The 24,417-nt window shown below is 41.7% G+C and overlaps 2 protein-coding genes across 2 annotated transcripts; one reads left to right on the top strand and one right to left on the bottom strand.

Moving 5' to 3' along the window:
• The first annotated feature begins 13,197 nt into the window (after nt 1–13,197).
• On the top strand, nt 13,198–15,735 carry LOC147483430 (protein VAPYRIN-LIKE-like). The gene is made up of 2 exons (XM_086576134.1): nt 13,198–14,015; nt 14,178–15,735. Exons 1-2 carry the CDS (start codon nt 13,353–13,355, stop codon nt 14,604–14,606), a joined length of 1,092 nt encoding a protein of 363 aa, XP_086432260.1. The 5' UTR covers nt 13,198–13,352; the 3' UTR covers nt 14,607–15,735.
• LOC147483429 (ubiquitin-activating enzyme E1 1-like) lies at nt 15,001–24,417 on the bottom strand. Its single transcript, XM_086576132.1, has 7 exons — nt 24,148–24,417; nt 23,220–23,593; nt 20,540–20,757; nt 17,806–18,600; nt 16,521–17,389; nt 15,986–16,418; nt 15,001–15,757 (listed from the first exon to the last, which is right to left on the bottom strand). The coding sequence occupies exons 2-7, from the start codon at nt 23,578–23,580 to the stop codon at nt 15,161–15,163; spliced, it is 3,273 nt and encodes a 1,090-aa protein (XP_086432258.1). The 5' UTR covers nt 23,581–23,593; nt 24,148–24,417; the 3' UTR covers nt 15,001–15,160.

Below are 24,417 nucleotides of genomic sequence, written 5' to 3'. Positions count from 1 at the left end.
ATAGAGAAGTTGTGGTGAAGCTCTCTGATGAGCTGAAAAATATTCAGGAGGCCGCGAAGATGGAGCGTGATGAGCTGGAAGACCTGAAGAAAGCACATCAAGCTCGAAGTCCGCCAAGATCTTTGAAAGATACCGGGCGTAAGAGGCGAGGCAAAACTACTGGAGTGAAGAGAATGTTCCGCAGCGACGCGTGGAAATTGGTAGGCTGAACGAGTATACCTTACACTGCAAGAAGGTTGCTCAGGACACTACCAAGGCCTATGACGTTCTGGATGCGGACTTTGTTGAACTGGAAGCGGACTATAACGCTTTGAAGGAGGAACATGCACGTTGTACGTCTCGCACCGAGGTGGAACAAGTGCAGGGAGATGTCGGTAGTGTGCTCACTTCTTTAGTGATCATTCCAGAAGTCGTGGTACCGCGAGCTGAAGCTGCTGCGTCTGATGTGCTCATGAGTTTGAACTTTGATAAAGTGTCTGTTGTGGTGGATGGGAAGGATGCTGAAATTGATGAATCGCTCGTGCCTGGAGAATTAACTGTTGTGCCTAGAGAGGACGAGCTGTAAATTTGTTTTGTTATGCTGTCAGCTTATAAGCTGTGATACAATAGAGCTGGTTTCCTAGGGTAACCTGGGCAGTTCGTCTTCTTGTGTTTATGTGCTATTACTGTGAACGAGCTGATACCCCGTACTGGTTTGGGGTAACCATGTGATGACGAATATTGTTTAGTCGGGTTGGATTTCCCGAGTAGTCTCAGCAACTCGGTTAAAGAACGAATGGTAGTTCAGGTCTGTTAGAATAGGTCGTTGTATGCTTATATGCCATGTTTATTGTTTGTTTCTCAACTGTGCGTGTGTGCCGCTTGCTTGATTATGTTTACGAAAGATGATACTGCTATAACTATGCGTGGCGGGTGCGCTGTGGTAATAACTGCTTTGCCAATAACTGGTAAGCTTGTATGAGCGTCTTGTTGTTAACTTGTCTTCAGCTATTTGGTGACGCTCGGAATGATGCCACCAGATCGCTGGGCTCTCGTACATGGAGCAGGACGAATTGTGTTGTGTTCAGTGCCGCAAACAGCAATATTCCCTCATGTGCGTGACACGTGTAAGAAAACGAGCGGTTCAAATGACATAATGATGGCGGGCAGATGGCGTTTGGCGTCTCAAAGTAATTATGAGGCGCTTAGGGAAAAGATGTTTTATATTAAATAAATTGTTCGCAGAACTGCAAAAGGCATTTGCTTGGCTTCTTGTCTTAGCTCTTCTCTGCCCTATCGCTCTGCCCTATCGCTGTGCACTACCCTCGTCGCTGCTTCTACAGGTACGTTTATTTTCCGTTGTGAGTGTTACTCCGTTGAGAAGGATTTGGTGTATAACTGTAACTCATTTAGTAGTATCTCTATTCCTAGGTTTGACCATGGCAAGGTGTCGCCCATATGTGAGAGGAGAAGGGAGTATGAGGGAGATGTCGCCTCTGATAATGGAGGAGATGGAATTTGATCCTCATGTGCATGGTGATCGTGGTAAGAGGAAGGCTACTGCTGTAGGAGCCAAGGGTCACAAACAACCTAGGAGAGCTGGTCGTCCGACTGGCGGCATTGTGTTTAGGTCGCCACAGCGGGGAGGCGAGAGTGCTCGTCATGCTGCAGAGCGTAGCGACCTGGGGCAAGGTCGCCAAGTCGCTAGTGAGAGTTCGTCCCCGCGATGTGGGGATGTGAGGAGCGAATTCTACTACATGGGGAAGACGGGGAAGAAGCGTATGGTGAAACGCTCAGATCGGACTGTAACTTCCACTCGGCACCCATAGCGACTAGCGTTCTGAAGGGGATCGTGTTGGATGGTGACAAGGCAGAGGTGAAAGATGAGGACATGGAGACGCTGTTGGGGACGATGGACATGGCCGCTTGTTTGGTGAGTTCATGACACGCTAAGTTGTTATGTCTGTTTCCAGGGCAGTTTGGTTCTTTAACTTCGTTCGTGCAGTTTCTTGCAGGGTATGATAAATTGAAAGATGTTGTGCAAAACACCGAGACTGATGATAACCCTCACGTCGAGCTGGGGTGTATCGCGAAGCTGCAAATGACAAGAGGAAGCTAGAAGTGATGACCACCAAGTACCAGAATGTTGCTACTGAGAATGCTGCATTAGTGACTGATATGACTGAGCTAGAAAGGGAATTAGCTGAAGTGACTGCTTATGCTAAAAAATGTCAAAAGGTGGCGCGCAAAGCACAGGAGGCGTATACCAAAGCTTGTATCGTATATGCCGCTCTAGACGAAAAGTATGACGCCCTGAAGAAAGCGACTGCAGGCGAGGAACAGGGACAAGGTATGCGCATGATTATGAGATCTGCGCGGCACACTGCTTCTACCAGCGCGGCACCAGAATATAAGCATGTCTTAACTGATATTTGATGATGTGATCTACCTTTACCTATATCAGCGAAAATTTGTAAGTGTTGTTTACGTTCTCCTCTCTTATATGAGAGTTAACAATAGAGCTGTGTCTTCAGGCTTGCCTGAGCAGTTCGCCATCTTAGTACAGAGAACTGGTTTCCACGAAGTGGCAGTTCGATACTTTGTTAACTTTGTAATAGACACCGATCTGGATTTTCTGGGTAATCCCAGTAGATCGGTGGATGTAAGTGTTGTGGCTGTGGTCGAGTATTATTACTGGTTGTGCTCAGAATGCATGTTTCTGCTTAATTGTTGATAGCTAGCATCCTACTTATTATGCATGTGGCGTGAAATAACTGAGGAGCTTGAGACTTCGATTAGAAACATGATTTGCCTGTGATTAGCGCGTTCTTCCTTGTTTATCATGTTATAAGAGAAGAAACGTTAGGAGTATGCTTGATAATCTGAGTCTAGAATTAAGAGTTCGCCACTAAGTGCATTGCTCTGAGCTTAGGAGTAAAACTCAAAGGAATGCTCTGTTCAGGTAAAGCATGTGGGCTTATAGAAGCGTGACGCTCATGGAGAACGTTCTCGTATGGTCGACTCGTGAGTATAGGTTTTTAAATTTAACGAGGTTCGGGAGGTCAGATAGCCTTGTGTAAGCTCCGCAGGTCATGCGCCCATGGAGAGCATGTTCGTTTGGTCGATCCTAGAAATATAGGTCCTCGACGTGACAAGAATTGGAGAGGCTATGGAGCCTGTAAGCTCCAGAGAGTTGTCTGCTCACGGAGAGCGTTCTCGTTTGGTCGATCCTAGGAATATAGGTCCTTGACGTGACAAGAATAGGAGAGGATGTGGAGCCTGTAAACTCCAGAGAGCTGTCTGCTCACGGAGAGCGTTCTCGTTTGGTCGATCCTAGAAATATAGGTCCTCGACGTGACAAGAATTGGAGAGGTTATGGAGCCTGTAAGCTCCAGAGAGTTGTCTGCTCACGGAGAGCGTTCATGTTTATGACAGCGTATGGCTCGCTGAGCGTGTTGGATCAGGTAAGTATATTGGTCGTGCTTCTGATGCGAACTGTATGACTTTTTTATGCAAGTAAATGGAATACCTTGTACTAGGTAACATAAGAAATTTAACCTTGAAATTACAGTTCTTGAAAAACGGAATATACAACAACAATGGTTTTATTGATAAAATCTTTTCAGCAGATAAGTATTCCAAAGGCGAGGTAACAATTTCCCCTCTTGAGTTTTTATCCAGTATGCTCCGTTGCCTACAACGCGTTCTACGATGTAGGGGCCTTCCTATGTAAGGGCTAATTTGGAGTCGTCTTGCGTCTTTTTTAGATCGCCAGGTTGGAAGGATCGAGGATGCACTCGTTTATTGTAGGAGTTCTTCAGAGTTTGCTGATAAGATGCGACTCTGATGGCGGCTAAGTCACGCCGTTCTTCTAGTAAATCGACCTCTCGTGCTAAAACAGAATCATTGTGTCCCGTCTCGACGAGCTCGGACCGAGTCGTAGTGACTGTCAGTTCAGTGGGAATGACGGCTTCCGTACCATAACATAAGGAGAATGGAGATTCGCCTGTACTTGACCGAGCTGTGGTACGATGAGCCCACAAAATGTTTTCCAACTGATTTGGCCATTAGCTCTTGTTCTTTTCAATCTTTTTCTTCAAATTTTCTAAGATGGCCTTGTTGCTGGCTTCTGTTTGACCATTACTCTGAGCGTATTGTGGAGTAGAAAATGCATGAACTATCTTCCACTTGGCAAGAAATTCTTTAACTGTTCTGCCTTCGAATTGGGGTCCATTGTCCATCACTAGTGTATGTGGCAAACCAAATCTGGTGATGATGTGAGTCCAGATGAAGTTTCTAACATGTGATTCTTTGACATGTGCTAAAGGAATGGTCTCGACCCACTTAGTGAAATAGTCTGTTGCAACTAAGACGAATCGAAAACCAGTGCTCTTCTGTGGAACGAATGGTCCCATGATGTCCATACCCCACATGTGAAATGGCCATGGGCTCGCTATATTGATCAGCTCGCGAGCGGGCAGGATGATGTTGTGGCCGAATGTTTGACATTTTACGCACTTGAGGACGTATGATTTGGCATCGATCTGCATAGGGGCCAAAAGTATCCTTGGGAAATTGCCTTGTGGGCTAAAGAGCGACCTCCGGCATGGTTTCCGCATTCTCCTTCATGGATTTCCGCAAATATCAATTGGCCCTGCTCTGGAGTAATGCATCGCAAGTGTGGTCCACTAGCAGATTTCCTGAATAACTTATTATGCAATAAGCAATAACGACGTGTTTGATATGGGATTTGTCTGGCTTTGGCACATTCTGCAGGGAGCGCGCCGTGGTGGATGTAGTCCATGATGGGCTGCATCCATGTCTGGCTCAACTGGTCTTCAGAGAGAGGGAACAGATCGGTTATAACTAAGGCATGCTCGACCTGGTACGCAGGTCTGTCGACCACTTCAATGAGGAGTTGTCTTGGAACGCAACTCGGTATTTGAGTGGCTAAATAAGCTAAACTGTCTGCGTGATGGTTCTCATCACGCAAAAAATGATGTATGGTAGCTTTCTTAAAATAAGGCAATAAATGATGAACGACCTGAAGATATTTCAAAAGGTTACCTTCATGGGTAGTGTACTCTTTTGCAATCTGGCGAACGACCAGTTGCAAGTCACTAAAGACTTGAAGTTCTTGCACCCCGAGCTGTAGCGTCATACGAAGTCCCATGATCAACGTATAACACCCCGTGTTTTTATTATTTTATTTTCCTAATAATAATAATAATAAAGATAATAGATAAAATAATATATGATAACTATCAGCTTAGGGATAAAAGTCCCGTAAGTAATGGATAAGTGTTGTCCTTGTTTTTCGGAGAGTTTTCTCACGTAGAGTTTTTGGGAAAAAAAACACAGCGAGGGTTTTAGAAAAAAATGGGAGTTTTACTGAAGGAAGGAAAGGAAGATTTTTCCTGGTAGCTGGTTGATAGTCGGAGCGCGCTAAAGGTGAGTAGCTATTTTTGCTATTTCATCGAAGTTATAGTTTTCGTGTATCGGTATATAGGTTTCTGTTTTTATACTGCTCATTATCTGGTTTTATTCGGCGTCGTGTTCGTCGTGTTGTTAAAACTTTAGTGAAATATCGGAATTGTAATTTAACTGTCGAAGTTGGATTCGGCGCGTCGTTGCGAGCCCAAAATAAGGGAATGGTCCTGCCGTACTGCCTTACTGTTTTTTTTGAACTTTTTCTGTTGCGGTGGGTTTGAATTGGTGGTCGGACTGTTGGGATGGGTTGTAGGTGAGGGCGTGCTAGAGATTGGGTATTGTTGGAAGCTCGGAGAGGAGCATCAATGGCGGCACGCCCAGACGTCCTCTAGTAAATTGATTTTAACTGTTTTTGATTGTTTTGTTGATTGTTTTGTTGGATTGTGGTTGGATTAAGGGTAGTTATTGGTTGTGTGTGTGGTGCTGTCGAGTGGAGCTTGAAGAACCATTAATGGTAGCCGAAATTTATGTCCAGATCTAGCTTTGGGGAAGTTTAGATTTAAGGAATTGAGGTTTATGCCTTAATTAAAGTTATAGGGTTTTTGTTTATGAGTCAAACCGATGTGATGAAGTTGGAGGAGGAGGAGAGCTTGTGGTGGTCGGTTTGGGTGGTCGGAGGAAGAGAATCGGGGGAAGAAGGTGAAGCTGTTGGCGAATTTGGGCACGGGGCTTGGGCTTGAGGCTTGGGCCAGGTTTTGTCTTAAGTTTTGGGCCATTTTTAGATTAAGTTGGTTGGGCCAAAAACTAACTAGTTTTCTTGGGCCAGTTTCATTAATGTGTTGGGCCAGTTTTGATTAAGTGTTGGGCCATTTTCAGTTTAGTTTTTGAGCCGAACCCATTTGTGTTTTGGACCAGTTTAATTAAGTTTTGTTTGGGCCTTTTCCAATTAGTTTTCTTTGGGCCGGTTTCTAATTTATGTGGGCTGGTCCTTATGTCCCCAATTGGGTCAGGTGGAATAAATAAGTTGGTTTTAGACTTTCGGGTTCTAAGGTTTGGGCTTGGCTAGTTGCGTCCGAACCACTATCTTAGTCATGAGCTGAGCCATGCACTTTTGACCTTAGCCATGAACCATGGCTATGACCCTGAACCTGTTGAATATGGAAACGACAGTTTGACTTTGACAATGACGTGTTGACTTTGACAATGATGTGTTGACTTTGACCAGAGTTGATTGTTGACCAGGGTTGACTTTGACCAGTTGACCCAATTTGACCTTTTAACTCGGATTATGATTCGGTCTATTAGGATAGGTCTAGGGCAATTAGCATGATTGGCTTTAGGCTAAGACCTTTCTATATATACATGTGTACGTGTATTAACTACTATGTGATTTTGCAGTATTTTATGATATGCAACGTTATGACACTTAGACATCCATGAAATTAATAACGCGTAAACCAAAAAAATACATTTATCAAGATACTCATTCGTTCTTTGAAATGATATATACAATAAAGTTCAATAATGCGTAAATAAATTTACCGCAACCTTTTAGAACTCTCCACGCCTCAAGTTTTAGAATTGAGTTTTATGACTGTTGATGTCATAGGTTAGGTGGGCATTTATTGAATGTGTCATAAATGGCCCGTTAGCATTATCTATGGGTATTCATTGAATGTGCCATGAATGACCCGGGTATTCATTGAATGTGCCATGAATGACCAGATTCTTTGGACTGCCCTAGAGAGGAACTAAAGTATTCGCCTTGCGGGTTAGTTGTATTCCTTGAGTGTACGGGAATGTAGAGTTGGGTATTCCTTGAATGTGACGGGAATGACCTAAGGTATATAGGCACTAAATGGTGAGTGTATAAGAAAAGAAATTGATTATTTGATAAGAGAAATTGATTTGATTATGCAAGTGTATTTGGGCTTGCATTGGAATACCTATAGGATATCTACACATATTATATAGAAGTTATAACTTTCTTTTGCAGGAGGGTAGAACTTAAAAACATTTTGTGTAGGGACGCGTCCTACCCTTATACAGCAGTGGATATCGGTAAGTTTTAATTAAATGATTTAGATATTAAAACGAGTATTAGAATGAGTTAATATAATGGAAGTTTTGCTTGGGAAGAAACTATGCCGGTTGAAATGACGGAACTACCTGTCTTTCAAGCTGAGAATGATTAAGTTATGGGAAAATATAACGTGATTGTTTGGATAATTAAAGTATGATAATGTTTATATGTGGTTAGTCTACTCATACCAGCAAATTCCATTTTTGCTGACCCATGTTTGCTTTGTTTTGTAACGTGGGTGTGTTCTTGGGAACACTGTGGTGGAAGGCGATAGAACCACGGCGTGTGATTTGGATTCTCTTTGGAGCGGTCCGGGAGTTTAGTTTATTAGGTCTGATCTTTTGGAAGGATGTAATAACGTAGATTACATTTTTATATGACATGAGAATACGATGTTGGAAATTGTTATTCTTAAAGTTTGTTTATGTTTGTATTGGGATGGAAGAAAGTTTTTAATAAAGTGATAGTTGAGGAATTTGGAGATTTTTGTTGTTAAGTTGATCCTGTTGTGATGTGGATTTTAGGTTTTGACATGTGTTGTATCCCCCCGTTATAGCCTGGGTTTTTAGACAATTGAACCAAGTGATGGTTGAGATATTTATATTTCAATTATTCATTTTTTAATTGTTTAGAAATTCGGGTTGTGACACAACGCTTCGTACTCCGCTTTGTTGTTGGAAGATGCGAAGTCGAGGCGAATGGACTTTTCAATCATAGTTTCATCGAGTGACACTAAGACAACCCCAATGCCACTCCCTCCAGGGTTGCTAGAGCCATCTACAAAGAGTGAGCAGATTGATTTGACATGTTCCTTTGCGTCTGCGAGCTCCATTGCTAGTTCCCAATGTGGGTCCTCAACAGGGAAATCTGCTAGGAAATCGGTGACGACTTGACCTTTCTGATAAGTGTGAGGCACAAACTCCATGTGGTGTTCGCCGAGCTCTTCGGCCCATACTGCCATACGAGTAGTCTTGTTTTCTTTGTGGAAGATCTTCTTCAAGGGGAGGTCGGTCAGGACTTTGATCGGATGTGCTTGAAAGTACGGCCTGAATTTTCTAGCCGAATACAACAAAGCAAGTACGGCTCTTTCAAGGAAAGAATAATTCCTTTCAGCTGGCGTGAACGTCTTACTTGTAAAGTAGATCGGCTTTTCTGAGTTGTTCTCCTCTTTGAAGAGAATTAAGCTGATGGCGAAGTCTGATATTGCCAGATATAGCCCCAGTGTCTCTCCATCTATTGGTTTGGCTAAGATGGGAGGCGTGGTGAGGTATTCTTTGAGAGTGGCGAATGCTTGGTGGCATTGAGCATTCCATGAGAACGGTTCGCCTTTTTTGAGGAGTTGTAGGAACGGGCGACACTTGTCTGATGCCCTGGATATGAATCGGTTGAGTGCAGCGACCATGCCTGACAACTTCTGTATCTGTTTCTTTGTCTGTGGATCAGGCATGTCTAAGAACGCTAGGATTTGGTCTGGATTTGCTTCGATCTCTCGCTGTGACACCTGATATCCTAGAAACTTACCAGAGGACGCTCCAAAGAGGCATTTCTCTGGGTTCAACTTTATTCGAGTGCGGCGCAATCTAGAGAACGCTTGCTCAAGGTGAGTGATGTGGTCGCCTGCTTTCTTGCTTTTGACGACCATGTCGTCGATGTAAACCTCCATGGTCTCACCTAACATGTCCTGGAACATGTCAGTTACTAGACGTTGATATGTCGCTCCGGCGTTCTTAAGGCCAAACGGGAGGACATTGTAGCAATAAATTCCTTGCACGGTAATGAACGAGGTCTTCTCTTGATCTTCCTCAGCGAGTGGGATTTGGTTGTATCCGTTGTACGCGTCCATGAAGGAGAGAAGTTCATGCCCACAGGTTTGGTCGACAAGTCGGTCAATACGAGGTAGGGGAAAATTATCTTTTGGGGTTTCGTGATTGACATTCGTGAAATCGACACATAGGCGAACTGTTTCATTCTTTTTGGGGACCGCGATAATGTTTGCGATCCAGTCTGGATAGTCGACCTTTCTGATGAAACCGACCTGCTTGAGTTTGTCGACCTCGTCGTTAATGGCTTTTTGAAACCGCAGTGATAAGCGGCGAGGTCATTGGCGAACTGGTCTAGCATTGGGGTTTACATTTAATCTATGACATGCTACGTTGGGATCTATTCCGGGTACATCGATATACGACCAAGCAAAAACATCTTTATTCATGGCCAAAAAGTTTACAAGTTGGGCCTTAAGTGTAGGGTCAAGGTTAGCCCCTACATATACAAACTTGGGATCATCATCAATTCCTAAGTTCACTCGCTCTCTGTCGGCCTGTTGAGGTGTTGTCTTGGGCGGTGATGCTTCTTCATATGGTGATACTTTAGCGATCTGAGGGAGAGTGAAAGTAGTCGCCCGAGCTGGATCGGTATCTTTGGTGACGAGAACAGGGGCTGGAATGGCCTCTGTGATCATGACAGCAGGGGCTAGAGTGACTGCCGGAATTGAGATTTGTTGTGCGACACATGGCGGTGAGGCTGTTGGGATGCTAACTGGTGGGTCAACAACAGTGGAGGTGACCTCTGGGGTCGTGACTGCTGTGTTGACAACAACTGACGCGACTTCTGGGATCCGTCCTGATGGATCGACAATCTTCTGGAGTGGAAATAGACGACTGAATCTTCTTATCGGACCCCACCGTCTTTGTTTTGATCGTTAGCTCGACCTCGGCAATCAGGTCTTTAGCCATTGTATAACTGGTGGGCTCGTTGCTTGTGTGGACTGGGCCACTGTCGATCCTACTTGCTGACAAGATTTGGTTACAATGATATGCTTCCAGTTGATTGCTTCTCAGCTCCATCATTCCTCTGGGGCCTGGGAAACGGAGAACTTGATGCAATGTTGACGATACAGCTTGCATTTGGTGGATCCACCGTCGACCTAGTATGGTATTATAGGACGACTTGATGTCCAGAACGCTGAAGCGTGTATTGCAGCTGACTTTGTCCTCGTTAGACCCTACTGATACTGGAAGGATGATGTCACTGATAGGGTCGGCCCTAGAGCCATTGAACCCATAAAGGGGAGCAATCGGATAAATAAGAACTGACTTGGGTAAACTCATTTCTTGGACAGTGTGATAGAATAAAATGTCGCACGAACTCTCCGGGTCGATCAGGACGCGCTTTACTGTCCAGTCGCTAATCTTGACGTGGACGACCAGTGCGTCGTTGTGAGGAAGGCAGACCTTGTTGAGGTCGGCCTCTGTGAAAATGATATCTCCCGAACCGCGACTGAAGTTGCGGCGGAAGCGTGCCGCTAGGAAGTAAAATGATACACTTCAAGAAGAGCCGACACGACGCGTCTTTTTCTCTCGGATGAGGTGACGGAATCATCGAGGAAGGTAATCATGTGAATGGTTCTAGCATTGTCACGACCGAGGGAGTTGTTGCTGCCGCTTCGTGGCGAAGAACGGTCTGGGGCGTCCTCGCTGTGGGGCGAGCTTGAAACTCTTGGTGGTGATGGCGAGGTGGAGATCGACTGCATACTCGGCGAGCCATGAGTTTATGGCGCAAATCACCGTCAGGAATGTTGGTATACTGTTTAATATGACCCCGACGAGGTCCTGGAGATAGTGCTTAAGCCCCCAGCACGCATTGGTTTCATGGCATTTTGCTTTGTGGAATGCGCAGTAGGGCTTGTCAAGTCGATCTATGGGCTGCCTCACATCCGGGTCGGTATGAGGCTCATTTGGATCTTGTCCAAGATATAACTAGGGGCGTGTCAAGACAAATAACTCTCTGTTGTTATGTCGGTTACCGCCTTTGGTGCCGTGACACAGATCGCTTTTGGCACGCGGGGTATGATCGAGAGATCGTTGCCACCTCCCGGACCTCGGCTAAAACCATCGGACTTCAAACTTTCTTGCAACTTGATATACTTGTCGACCGGGCATACGGTTCGGGACGGCGTTTAAAGGCTCTTCTTTCATCGAGTGACTGGAGAGGGTCGGTATTACGCACTCGACAGGCGTTAGAAAATGTCAATGTGGCAAAAGACTCTTTCAGTCCGCTTTCCATACACAACAGATTCGACCTTGAACCGGCCCTAAGAATTGGCGAATGGTTTCATCTTCCCCGAATGAGAGAATGGAACAATGAATCAAGATCCGCCTTCTTTCGTCTATTGTGCACGTATTGGCTAGCAAACAGATCAGTAAGTTGTTCAAAAGTTTTAATAGAATCAGGTTCAAGAGAGAAGAACCAATCAAGTGGGCCATCCTTGAGACTGGCTGGAAATAGTCGACAGTGAAGATGATCAAACTCAGGAGAACTATGAGGGACGGACTTTGAATGTATCGAGCCACATGCCGACCGGGGCATGTCTTTGCCATCATACATCGGGAAGCGTATTGGATAAAATCTTGAGGAGAGGGTTTATTGAGAACCTCATCACCGAATCCGGAGACGCAGCGGTATGTCTCTTGAGCATCTTTTGAACAACTGGTCGCATCCTTTCGACCGCACTCTCGCCTATCCCGCGGCGATAATTCGTTAATCCGTTGATTAACCTCGTTGATGCCGTTCAAGAACGCGTTACCGACGGGTTGTTCTTTGTTGGTAAGCGTCTACTTGTGCTTTCGTAAAAGCAAAGCATTTTCTTGCCTGAGCAAGGAAATGCTCTCGTTTGTTAAACCCAACTGGTCTGCGAGGTTTTGAACTTGAGTTTCGAGGCTGACCATGCTTCGTGGGCTTGATAATTGTATGTTTTTTAGTTGGGTTAAGGTGATTTCTCAAGTAATCGAAACCACAGACGGCACCAATGTAAAGGGGTGTTTTGGTTTTCCTTTAGAGGTAGTGAAGAGAGGGGAATGGGTTGAGGTTTTCTGGAGAGATCGAGTTCGCTGATGAGCGAGCTGCCTACGTATCCTCTCTTGGTTTTTCTTTTTACGGGAGAGAGGAATCAGGTCTCACATAGTTCAAGTTGGTGGTATTTATAGGCTTGTGGAAGTGTTTATCCTAGAGACACGTGTGTCTCTTGCACACGTGTGAGGTGGAGATTGTGAATGAGTGTTGAAATTTTGGTTTTAGTATAAGTTGTGTCTGCCGATTGGGAATTGGCGGTAGTCCCTATTTCCCGGTGGTGGGAAGTACAAGTAAGATTTTGGTAATGATTACCCCTGGTGGTGACTTTATCTGAGGCGCCTCCTCTCGGCCGTTTGTTCAGATTGAGACATCCTTGTTCGTACCACCTACATGAAAGGAGCTGCTCACAGATCGGTCTTGGAGGTCGATGTCTTGGGTTCACCTATGCTGCGCGCATATGTCTTCACAAGGGAGCTGCTCACAGATCGGTCTTGGAGGTCGATGTCTTGGATTCACCTATGCTGCGCGCGTATGTCTTCACAAGGGAGCTGCTCACAGATCGGTCTTGGAGGTCGATGTCCTGAGTTCACTTATGCTTCACGCGTGCGTGATATTCCTTAATAAGGATATTACTCCCCTACAAGGGCGAACCTCTATGTATTCAGAAATTTTCATACTAATAATACATATAACATAATGATTCTTTAAAACCTTTGGGGGAGCCCTGTCTCCATCTATGGAGATAACATAACAGAGACAAAAAAGTTTACCCCCCACTTGAAACAGACATAGAACAGGAGAACGACCCGTCTTCCCGACTTCACTCTCAAAAATTTGTTCCACTTCCCGCTCCATGTGCCTCCTTACACGCACAAACAAAAAAGAAGTAAACTCTAGCTAAAAAATATTCTTATGGTCCACAGTGAACACAAGCAACACAAAAAGAATAAAAATGCAAAATGAAAATTTACGAGTACCTGATGAAACTCTCATCGTCTCTTTTCTGGTCTAAATGATGGAGAACAAACTGGTGGAACTATCCGACCAAGAAGTCCATATAGACTTTAAGTTGGGTTGCAAATGTCGTGCAAACGTGCGGGTGACTTCACTTAGTACTTGTACCCCGGTACTCTTTAAAGTCCAAACTTCTTCTCCTCATAAATTTCTTGTCAACCCACCCACTGGTTTCATCCCTCCTTTATCTTACGCCACTTTCCAAATAATTCTCAAACCTCAAACCCAACTCCCTTCTTCCTTCCCTCGTTCTCCCTCCGACCGGTTCCTTATCAAAACAGCCGAGTTTCGTGAGTCAACTCAGTCCGAGTATATTAACTCTTGGTTCAACTCACAACCACATTTAGTCACCTTTGATGTCAAGCTGAAAGTTGCTTACGTGGGTGTCTTTCTTTTTCGCCACGCAATCCATGCAAGTGATGTGGAAGCAGTAAAGAATATAGTCAAGCGACAAAAGGACATCGTTACTGAACTCACCCGTCATGAAATGGATTTACTGATTCGACTCGTTAATGAGTCAGACAACTCGGATAAACCGATGAGTTTGCTTTCTGAAGCTGGATTCAAGACTGCTAGTGAGAATTTCGATAGAGGAGATATTGTGGATTGCCAAGATAGTGATGGTCACAAGGCTTTGAATGTGTGCGCAAGTAAAGGGAATGTAAGCCATGCGGACTACTATAAGCCATGCGTACTTCATATTAAATTTTAGAAACATGCAGGCAAACATTCAATTTTTTTGCTGAAATAAAAAATTCCAAGTATGCTATATTGCTTTTTTCTTTGTTGGTAAACTATGCTAAAAGAATTCATGGTGGTGCAGAAAGAGGTTCTCGAGATACCAGAAGGAGATTTAGCACTAACAGCAGCAAGAAGGGGCGACGTAAAGAATCTAGAGAAGCTGTTGAGAAAAGGAGTAAATGTGAACCACGGAGATCAGTATGGATTGACAGCACTCCATGCAGCAGCCATCAAAGGATACAAAGACGCAGTCTTACTGCTAACTGAAGCTGGAATGGACTTGGAATGCCATGACAAAGAAGGCCACACTGCACTGCATTTAGCGGTGGAGGGGGGCAACTTGGATACAGTTGAACTGTTGGTGAACGAGGGAGCCAATGTCAATGTTATTAGCAAGATGGGTGCAACCCCTCTTTACATGGCTAACGTCATGGGATATGATCACATATCACGCTTCCTCTCGAGTAGGGGAGCATCCTCGTCCCTTCTACCATCCTGTTCTTCATCTTAACAAGGGTGTACAGAATTGGAAATTTATCTTCACCTCACCAAACGTTCATGTGTAACTATCGTATTCCATTAGTCTGCATCATCCAGTGTCTAAGCTTCAGCTAAAGAGCATTTTATAAGCATTAACCATTCTTAAAGGTACTATAAGCATTTATGGCATGGTTCCAACTTCCAATTGATCAAAAGTTTGTCAAGATGTTGAAGCTAGCACAATACTTCCAACTTTCAACCATCTGGAAATTCAGAATAATCCCATTTGCCAAACCACAGAAGGTGCTTTGCCTTTCAAGGCTGATACCTTAACCAGCCCTGACAATGAGACATAACTGTAACATTGGTTATTCTAACAAGATAAAAACAGCAGCCAAGGAAAAAGAAAATATTAAACCTGTATATGAGCCAATAATCCTTGCCTTCAATTTAAAGTAAGAATTTTAACTTTAAAGATATTATCCTGACTGTACTCTGATACGGATCAATAACCAGAATCAAATGCATAATAAAGGAATTGACCCCTCCCTAAAATCCCAGACTTCCATGAAGTGGGTCAAAACCTTACCTAAAGTAAACTGAAACTAGAGGGATATCAATATCATTGTCTTCGTCGTCCTCGCATGCCACCACAACATCCACATGACGCCGGTATGAAGGTATCTCAACTTTAGCTACTTCCCTGGCCAGATCAGCCACCTTCTTGTCCATTCGATCCTTGTGCCTGGGGAACATACTGTTAAAGAGCAAGGCAGATCCGCACGAAATGCTGTAAGCATTCAGGCCCTTATCCTTGAGCCACTGTAGCAATCCCCTCAGGGTTGGGTTGTCATTGACAATCCACCTATCCCAAACTGTCCATGACATATCCCTGTGTTTCAACACCTTGGGAGGGACTGGCTCAGCCATGGAGAAAAGTGGGAGTGCCAAGTTGGCAAAAGTGTTACGGTAATCTTCCACCTTGTGTCCACCGTCTACCACCTTGTATAGCTCAAGGCAGACGAGGCCTGTTGCCATAGCCGTGGAGGTTGCAATAGCAGGAATAATTCTTCCAGCAATGAACTTGGCTTTTAGCTTGTCAACTTCAGGTATGCTATAGTTCCTTGCACGCATGTTGGCAAGCCCAGCTATCATGTCCATATGATAGTTCGTGTCGTCATCCTGCAAATCCAGAAAGATAAAATAGTAAAGAGTAAGAAATGGTTACACCAAAAAATCATCAACATATTTGCTGATGAGATATAGAAGATATTCTTGTCTTCATTGCCATGCATCACTAGTTCACTACGCACCACTCAAAATAGGGGAATATACAAAGTAACAAAACCTCAGATGCAACTGACATGTAGCGCAAAAAATAGACAGAAGACCACAAGATTTTCCTCTAACCTTCTCAAATTGTATGGGGCTCATTTTGAATCCTTTAGGAAGCTTATCGAGGCAGTCTTCCAGCCTCGCGACCAAATCATCAATGACCGCAGCATCATCTATTGATGCAGTTGCAAGGCTTGTAGCCTTCTCATCTGTCACTATCTTCACTCCTTTTCTGGGTTCGAAATCAGGCACTAGGACTTTATTAACTGCATCAGCCAACTTATTGGGATTTTTCACCCACTCCGGAATTGAGATTCCAAATGTCTCAGCTCGCAATACTGATGCTGCCATGAGAAATTGAAGATGACTAGAATCATCAGCCTTGAACTCAACCGGACGAGGAAACCTTTTAGGAGCTGACCAGAACAGTGCTCCTGTACTTGTTGCAGAGTCCTCCGGGAATGTAAAAGTCAACTGCTTCACACGGTTAGAAAAATAGTCTTCAAACCTGTTAGCATTAGAAGCACATTATCAATCATAGAGATTATACAACACACCATATTTTACATCTCTGAAAAGGATACTATTTTAGAAAATTAAGACTTCTTACTTTAGACGGGCCCAAGTTATGCAGTCCTGGAATGTTTCACATTTCTCCCTGTCAAGGCACTCAATAACACGTTCTAAATTATCCCTGGCTTGAGCATCACCAGCATTCTTCATGGAAGATGTGTACTCACTTGTGTTAGACAGATACGCATTCACTTCAGCAGGTGTTTTCTCGAGTAAGCCCTCAAACTCAGAGCGAGCCCATGTCAGGCAGTGATCAATGTTATGAGGGAAAGAGTGAACCGTACACATAGGCGCCTGCTTTTCGGGTGGGTCTCTCGAAGCACCATAATTCTCCGTCAGGTGAGGAATAACCATCTGTGTGTTACATTTGGTACCAAGAGTTCCAGACTCCAGAAGAGGTTTCTGAAAATATAAGCACCTCTGGTCCATGTATATCCTGGCGGTAACATTATCCAGGGCATTGACAACGATATCCAGATTCTCCCAAAATGCGTCATTGAATACATTTTCAGTTTCAGGGCTCGCACGGTTTTGAAGCGCTTCAGTGTGAAGGTGAGGGTTAATTAAAGCAGCGGCAGCAGCAGCAACAGTAGATTTCGCTTGCCCAATGTTCCAATCCCGGAACAAGAACTGCCTGCTGAGGTTACTCTTCTCAATGACATCGTCATCCGTAATAGTTAGTTTCCCTCCACTACTGCAACAAACTCCCATAAGTGCTAGATTTTTCAAGAACTCACATCCAAGTGCACCAGCTCCTACCATAAATACTTTGGCCTCCTCAAGTTTCTTTTGAAGCTTGGATCCAAATACTGATATCTGAGCATCGTACCGAGTATTTAATGGTTTGACGTCATTAGGATCCAGTGGCTCAGAAGGCAGGGACTCGATTGAGTCGAAGTAGAAGAACTGCCAGAAACCACCCAAAAAATATGTTAAATAATCAAACTAAAAACCAGAAAACCTAATTAGCCACTGAAATTTGAGGTAGCTTGTAGCTGTGACTCGAGTACCCTGCTTATCTACTATGTGAGTTAAATACTGATATTCTATTTGTGAAGTCAAAAAAGAAACGGAAAAAAAATTAAATAAATAAATAAAACTAATGAATGTACTTAGTTAGTGCTCAACTATCCAAGTTCTCAAAATAGGCCACTAAATCAGCGAGTCAGCACTCAGAAGGATCCCCAACAACACACTGACTGCATGGGCATTGTCAACTTGAAAATATCCCAAATAACTCATCAGACAGGCAGGGCTTTCAAGTACAAAATAACAATGATGGGCTAATAACTCAATATCACAAAGTTGCCTTGAATACTCGCCTGATATAAAGGATGGAATTTTCCCGAGCAAGCCTTCACAACTTCTTGTCCAACAATACCACCAAACATCGCAGCCATGGGATTCAGAACAGCCCTGGCACCAAATGCAAAATGTCGCATAAGTTTGTTATCAATCTCCTGAAGTTTTGCATCTCCCAAGCTCTCGTTAATACTAGCGGCCAGAGAAACCAGCTTCTGAGCATCATCTTCTGACCCGGCGACAGGAAAACGACCCAAGTCAGATACAAACTTATCCAGAGCTTGAAATGCTAAGTGCAACAGAGGGGGGCGATCAAACTTGGAGAAATCACTTAAGAGAAAATCTCCAGGATCTTTCAGTGCTTCTCTCAACGACTTAAAGTTCAATACCTTAGGTTGCTTCACCTGTGTAACTATACCACCCCTCTCATACAAACCATAATTTGTGGTGTCCTCATCAAAAGAGAAAGAGTAAGGCCTTGCATTCTTCACTTTTCTCGGCTTCCCGTCATTAAGTTCTGTCATACCAATGACTTCTGAGAACACAACCAGATCTCCGTCCTGGAACTCCAGCCGCTCATCATCGACGCATGATACAAGTGCAGGATTGTCATTGCTGATGGAGGCAATTATACCCGTATGTGGTTCCTCACCATCAACATCAACAACAGTAAACTCAGGGCCAAAGTCACAAAAAACACTTCCAAAAAGACCTCGGACTTCAGACTTAATAAAAGAGATGGGAGGCTGGTGACTACGGCAGTACTCATCAAACTCAATTGCCTTCTCTATAGTGATATCAGTAAATACTACAGCCTGTGACACCAAAGGTCAATAGGGGTGAGACATGACAGCTTGTAGCAATATATGTGAAAAACATAATAGATCTGCATGCACAAGAAAGAGCTTACTGTAATATCAAGATTATAGATTTTCCAGATAGAACTTATTCTGTCCAAATACAAAAGCAAATGTGGCTAGGGCAAACTTTCCCCAGGCACACACTGGCCTCATGAGATGTACATTTTCACATAAAAACAATATTTGTCTTTAAGGGGTTCCACATGAGCAAGAAAAACAGCTATAACTTTTCTGTCAACCAACTAGTTAAAATTGGTCATCAAGGTAAAGTGTTGAAGTGGTAGTACAATTACTAGTTAACAAGACACGAGCAATTGATTAAGAGGTAAAAGAGGAGAGGAGGTATGAATGAGTACATATAATCCAGTAGGAAACGACCAATAGGTAAATCAGACAAAACACCTATAAGTATAGGTTAGTATAGGTGTATAGCTATAACAAATAGACAGATCTAGAGATAATTAAGTGCAGCTGAAGGAAAAATTAAATAAATGAGTTGAAGAGGTCCTAGTCAGGTTGGCATTTCACCTAGAGTCTGGGAAACATAACTGATATACAATTCACTACAGTTCAGCATAGAATGAGCAAAGAGCTCAAGAAACAGTTAAACAAATTAGCCTATCAAAAGAAAGCTAGAGACCGAGGAAGAAGCTACTCAAACATTGTTTTATCGGAATATAGATGTGCTACACCTGTAGTAATGTTTTCCACAACTTCATAAAATTCACTTTCTATAAAACCTTGAATAGGAAATCTAAAAGTGAGCTCAAAATAGACCCAGGCAAACACAAGCATTTGCAGCTATTATAGCCAGCCTTCGTAGCAGAGAACATAAATCTAAAAAATCAGATCTAGTAATCAAATGTAATGAAATTGTGAGTGACAGTGTGTTCCAATAAACTCATAACATCAATATGATTTGCTATAAATTTAATACACAGCCATTTCTTGGAGTAAGGTTTTAAATAATGCACCGAGGTTTATGCCTCAAGGCGTGCCTTAAGCCTTTTATAGGTTTAGCGCATTCAGGGTTAACTGCTTAAGCCTCACACATATTCTTATTACTTTTTTTCTTTCATTTTTTTGGAAATTTATCCCCTCATAGCTTTTTAAAGACTAAAAACTCGCTATTAGATTATGTTTTGAGCATTAAAACACCTCATTCTATTAGAAATCCCAAACTTCCACCATCAATGTCCATTTTTCATCCATTTTTTTTATTTTTTAAAAATTGAGGCTTAAGCCCCAAGCACCTCTGAGGCTTAGATGCACTTTTTTAAACACTGCCTAGGAGAACTTGTTAGCTTGTGATTTAGTGTTAGTGGTGTAGGAGAATCTGAACAAATTCGTGAGACATACCAAGCACCATTGGTAATGTATCTTTAAAGAGGTGCAATGAGTTGAAAACCACAAGAATCAATATCTTTATCAAACACTAATGTGTAGAGTGTTCCGGGACAAAAGAACACATTGCAATATGCAACTGAGCAAAAATCACACAAAACCAACAAAGCACTAAAGTAACGAAATTATGTGTGATAAGCACATCCATTAACTATGAATTTTTTTTCTAAAGAATGCATCGAAATATTTTGGCTCCTTTAATATATTGTTCAAGTACAAAGACATTCAATTTGACTTCAAGCACTTCAGTTGCAAGTTTACTATATAACAAAATTTATGGGATTTGCGCAAGTGATAAGCATATGAAAAATGTCATGAATTATATAGAAAGACAAACACATCTTCGAAGTTCAGTTTCTTCAAATTTCTGGGTTCAAGTGAGAATGTATACCATTTAACTCTCAAGCCCTTGCTCTAAGTTTATTATATATTGAAGGCTGACCTGAGCCATCAGGAGATACAAGAATAGGAGAAGACGTAGAAAAAATACCTGAAAGTTGGAAAGTAGTTCCTTGGTTAATTTGGTTGTATTGGTGGAAACTAACACAGCGTTATTCAGTTCCTGAAGCTTCTGCACAGAAGCCAGTGCCCGATTCTTTCCCACATCAACCTCAGAGAAGATGAAATTGCTGGACAAATCCCATAATTCCACTGTTCCTTCGTCATGCAATGTCACAGATTTGACGCCAGCAAGTATAAGGTTCTTTGCTGCAAGAGGCAAAGGTCAATTATTAGAATAGTCCACCATAACCAAACAGAAAGAGATAAATAACATTCGAAACCAAGACAGAGATCATATACAAATAGGACAATGAACCCTTCACAAATTGGGAATGTCATGACTTTCTATTATGACGAAAGTTGGCACTCTTGAGGTTAGATTTGAAAATTAAGTCACTTATATCTCAAAGAGAAAACAAAACTCAAAAAAAAAATGTATTAAGATGTGAATTTAATGAAAAGCAAGAAGACAGACTGCACAAAACACACGACACACCAAATTTTCTTATATCTTACGAACTTAATGGAGGAGAGCATAGTTGTCAAATCGTATAATATATCGTTTTCCATTTTTTTGCATATCTTATCGTGTATTGTAAGATATGGTATTTTTAAAATTAATTATAAATAATGTATATACGAGTTATTTTAATATATATGCAATAAATCCATACTTTGCAGGAAAGGGTATTAAGGATTGAAGAGTGAAGCCTCATGATTATAGTTTTATGTGTGTTTGTGTTTGTGCATGTAAATTTTGTACAAAAATAGGTTTATCACACACAATACTACTAGTGTATGGTACAAAATGTCATCATTTTCAACCACTAGGCCCAAATTAGTGTTATAAAGGGATAGGCTAGCTATTATATGAGTAAGCTAGCTGTTGCTTTTGCATTACAGTTGTTGTTATCATATCCTAAAACCTAATATGGTTTTCTAAGTTTTAGAAAGGAGAAGAAAAAACTAAATAAATCTTAAAAAATCGTTTTCGGATAAATGTTTTTTAATATTTCATGTGTTTGAAGCGCATCACTCGATACGGAATGTATCATATCATACGATACGAACCCTGTATCGTGCGATACATAAAACTTTCGATACATATCGTACCATGTATCGTATGATATTGATATCTATGGAGGAGAATATACCAATTACTCTAATAGCTCCTGCTTCTAATGTTCAGTCCCTGATTTCATTGATTGGATGAATGGGCTGGGGATGGTGGGTTGAGGGACATGTCAGAACACATGTGGATTTAGGTATTACTCCAAGTTTGACTGATTACAACGAATTAGATTATAAACGAATTCCAAGGAAATGTTTGGTCACACAATCAGATCAACTACTTATAAAGGCATGTGGTTTCGTTATATATATATATATATGCTAGAGTGGATGTATATTTCTAGAGTACAACCGTCATCTTTTTTCCATATTCATTGTTGATTGATTTGCAGCATCTTAGAGAAAACATTCGTAATACCTACACTGTCTCTAGAATACATGTGTATTTATTCTCTCTTGATAGAAAACATAGAAAACAATGAGAAATCTAAAATGCAACCGCACATTCTCGAAGGGAAAAGGAATGCCTACCCCGACTCTTTGACTAAGTCAGTTGGATCGACACATTTTATATAGAAATATATAGTACAGTCACATAGTTTGACGCTGGATAGATATCACTTCTTCCTGAAGTTACCTTTGCCTTTTATTTTAGTTTTTATTTGGCAACCATTTTATAGATATTTCTTCTCATTTTCCCCTCTATTTATTTGCAAATGATAGCGACATGATGGACATAAAAGCTGAGGATATCATGACCTTACAGATTTTGAGCTAATCCAATACAGAGAAAGGGAGCATGCTATCTATGCAGACCACAAAGCCCCGCATTGTCACTGAAAAGCTGCTACCCGTGGTGGTTGTGTCATTGATGTCAGTAAACTGTGTAATATTTTATGTAACACGTTTAGAACTTCAATGCATCACTTAAGAGGATGCACATGGAGAGATGTACAGACGGATTCAAATTGTTTGATTTTTTTTTTAACTTGCCTAATCTTAACGTGTACTTTATCCCATAAAAATGACCATTTATTTGTCGTATTATATTAGAAAATTGCAGATTTTGGACAAAACAGTTAAAAAAATTTTTATGGAATGAACTATTGCTTTACTTCTTGAAACAGTTTTATATGTAGTCTTTAAATAAGAATAATAATATTATATTTTTTTTAAAAAAATCGTGTAGCGAGCCTATTATGCATACATACTTATTTGAAAACAATGATGTAGTGAGCAAGTAATATACAAATAGTACAACGAACCTTTCACAAGTTGATGTTTATCAGTTATCGCAACAGACCTTTATAGCAATAATTCACCATAAATTGAACAGACAAGTGACATTCCAGTCATAAGACATTTACAGGCAGCAATACTAAATATCAACAATTAATGCAAAATCAAAGCAAACCCCATACAGACAATTTAAATAGGAAAACAATTTCAAACAGGACAACTTTTATATTTTACAAATCCTAGAAATCAATATCATGTCACAGAATCAGAAAACACAATCCTAAAAACAAGGAATTCAAACAAGAGTTTACGAATTTATCTAGCGCATGTCAAGTAAGGGGATAAGTAGCAGTACTTACCAATCTCAGCACCAAGGCCCTGCATGCCAGAGACAAGGATATTGGAGGCAAAAAGTCTACGCATAGTCTCGCGTCCATAAACAGCAAGCTGCCGACTGTGCAGATCCTCGTCAATCTCTGCAGGATTTCCATCATCTAAAGCCATGTTTGATAGCTTAACAATCTCACCGCTGTTGTTACCGTTGTTGTTTAGTTTGTTGTTGCTACTATAGTTATTTCCACTACTGTTTTTATCCGTTGCTTCAACGGCTGCGCACAAATGCAAACTATCAATCCGTGGCTTCTTCAGCAAGGTTTCTCCCTTAATGGTAGAATCTTCCTCCACTACCTCTCCTGCAACAGCTCTCTTGCTAGGAAGCATATAGTACGATAAACTGAACAAGCACCAAATAAAAACGATTAGATTGAAAGCCATTGAATTAAAATCAGTAAATAGAGATCAATCTCATTATACTCATAACAAAACACCAAATTCTGAGACAAAACTTCAACAACTCAAGTCACTTTTACATGTTTTAAACTTTTAATAATTATGAAATCAAAGTAAACCAATACTACTAAGAGAAAACATATCTTCAAACAACTGAACAAGAAACAGACATCAATAATAATATATCAATAATTAAGTAAAATGATATATAAGTAAAACCATTAATATCAGCTAAGAACACTTTTCAACATGTACAACAAGCAACGATTCCACAGATAATATAAAACATGAAAACTGTCAATGATGTTTAAAGCTAATCAAAATCTACTGATTTTCAATCATTCATATACTAAAACAATAATAAAACAGCTAACTAGTTTATTTCATCATAGATCAACAAAATACCACCAAATCCAAATCTAACTAACATCAAAACCACCAGATCAAGTTACGATTCCAACAATAAAGTAACAATCGGAACAAAGTAGTAATACTTACAGCTAAGAACACTTAGCAAACGAAAACAGAACACCGATCGAAAGTGAAAAAAGGTAGAAAGTGAAGAAAATGGAAAGGTGAAGAAGTGTGGATGAAAAAAGTTTTTTTTTTAGGGTTTTTTGGATGGGGGATAAAAAGGGGTTTTTATTTAGGGCATCAAAAATGAAACCCTTCGATGGCGTGACATCTCTCTCCTCTATATTTGTACAGAGAGAGAGAGAGAGAAAATGAAATGGGGTTGTGTTTTGTGTGTGTGTGGGCCGGAATAAA

The sequence above is a fragment of the Coptis chinensis genome, chromosome 8, assembly GCF_015680905.1.
Source record: "Coptis chinensis isolate HL-2020 chromosome 8, ASM1568090v1, whole genome shotgun sequence".
Lineage (NCBI taxonomy): Eukaryota > Viridiplantae > Streptophyta > Magnoliopsida > Ranunculales > Ranunculaceae > Coptis > Coptis chinensis.
The sequence above is the reverse complement of the archived record's forward strand: the minus strand, read 5'-3'. Positions and strand labels throughout refer to the sequence as shown.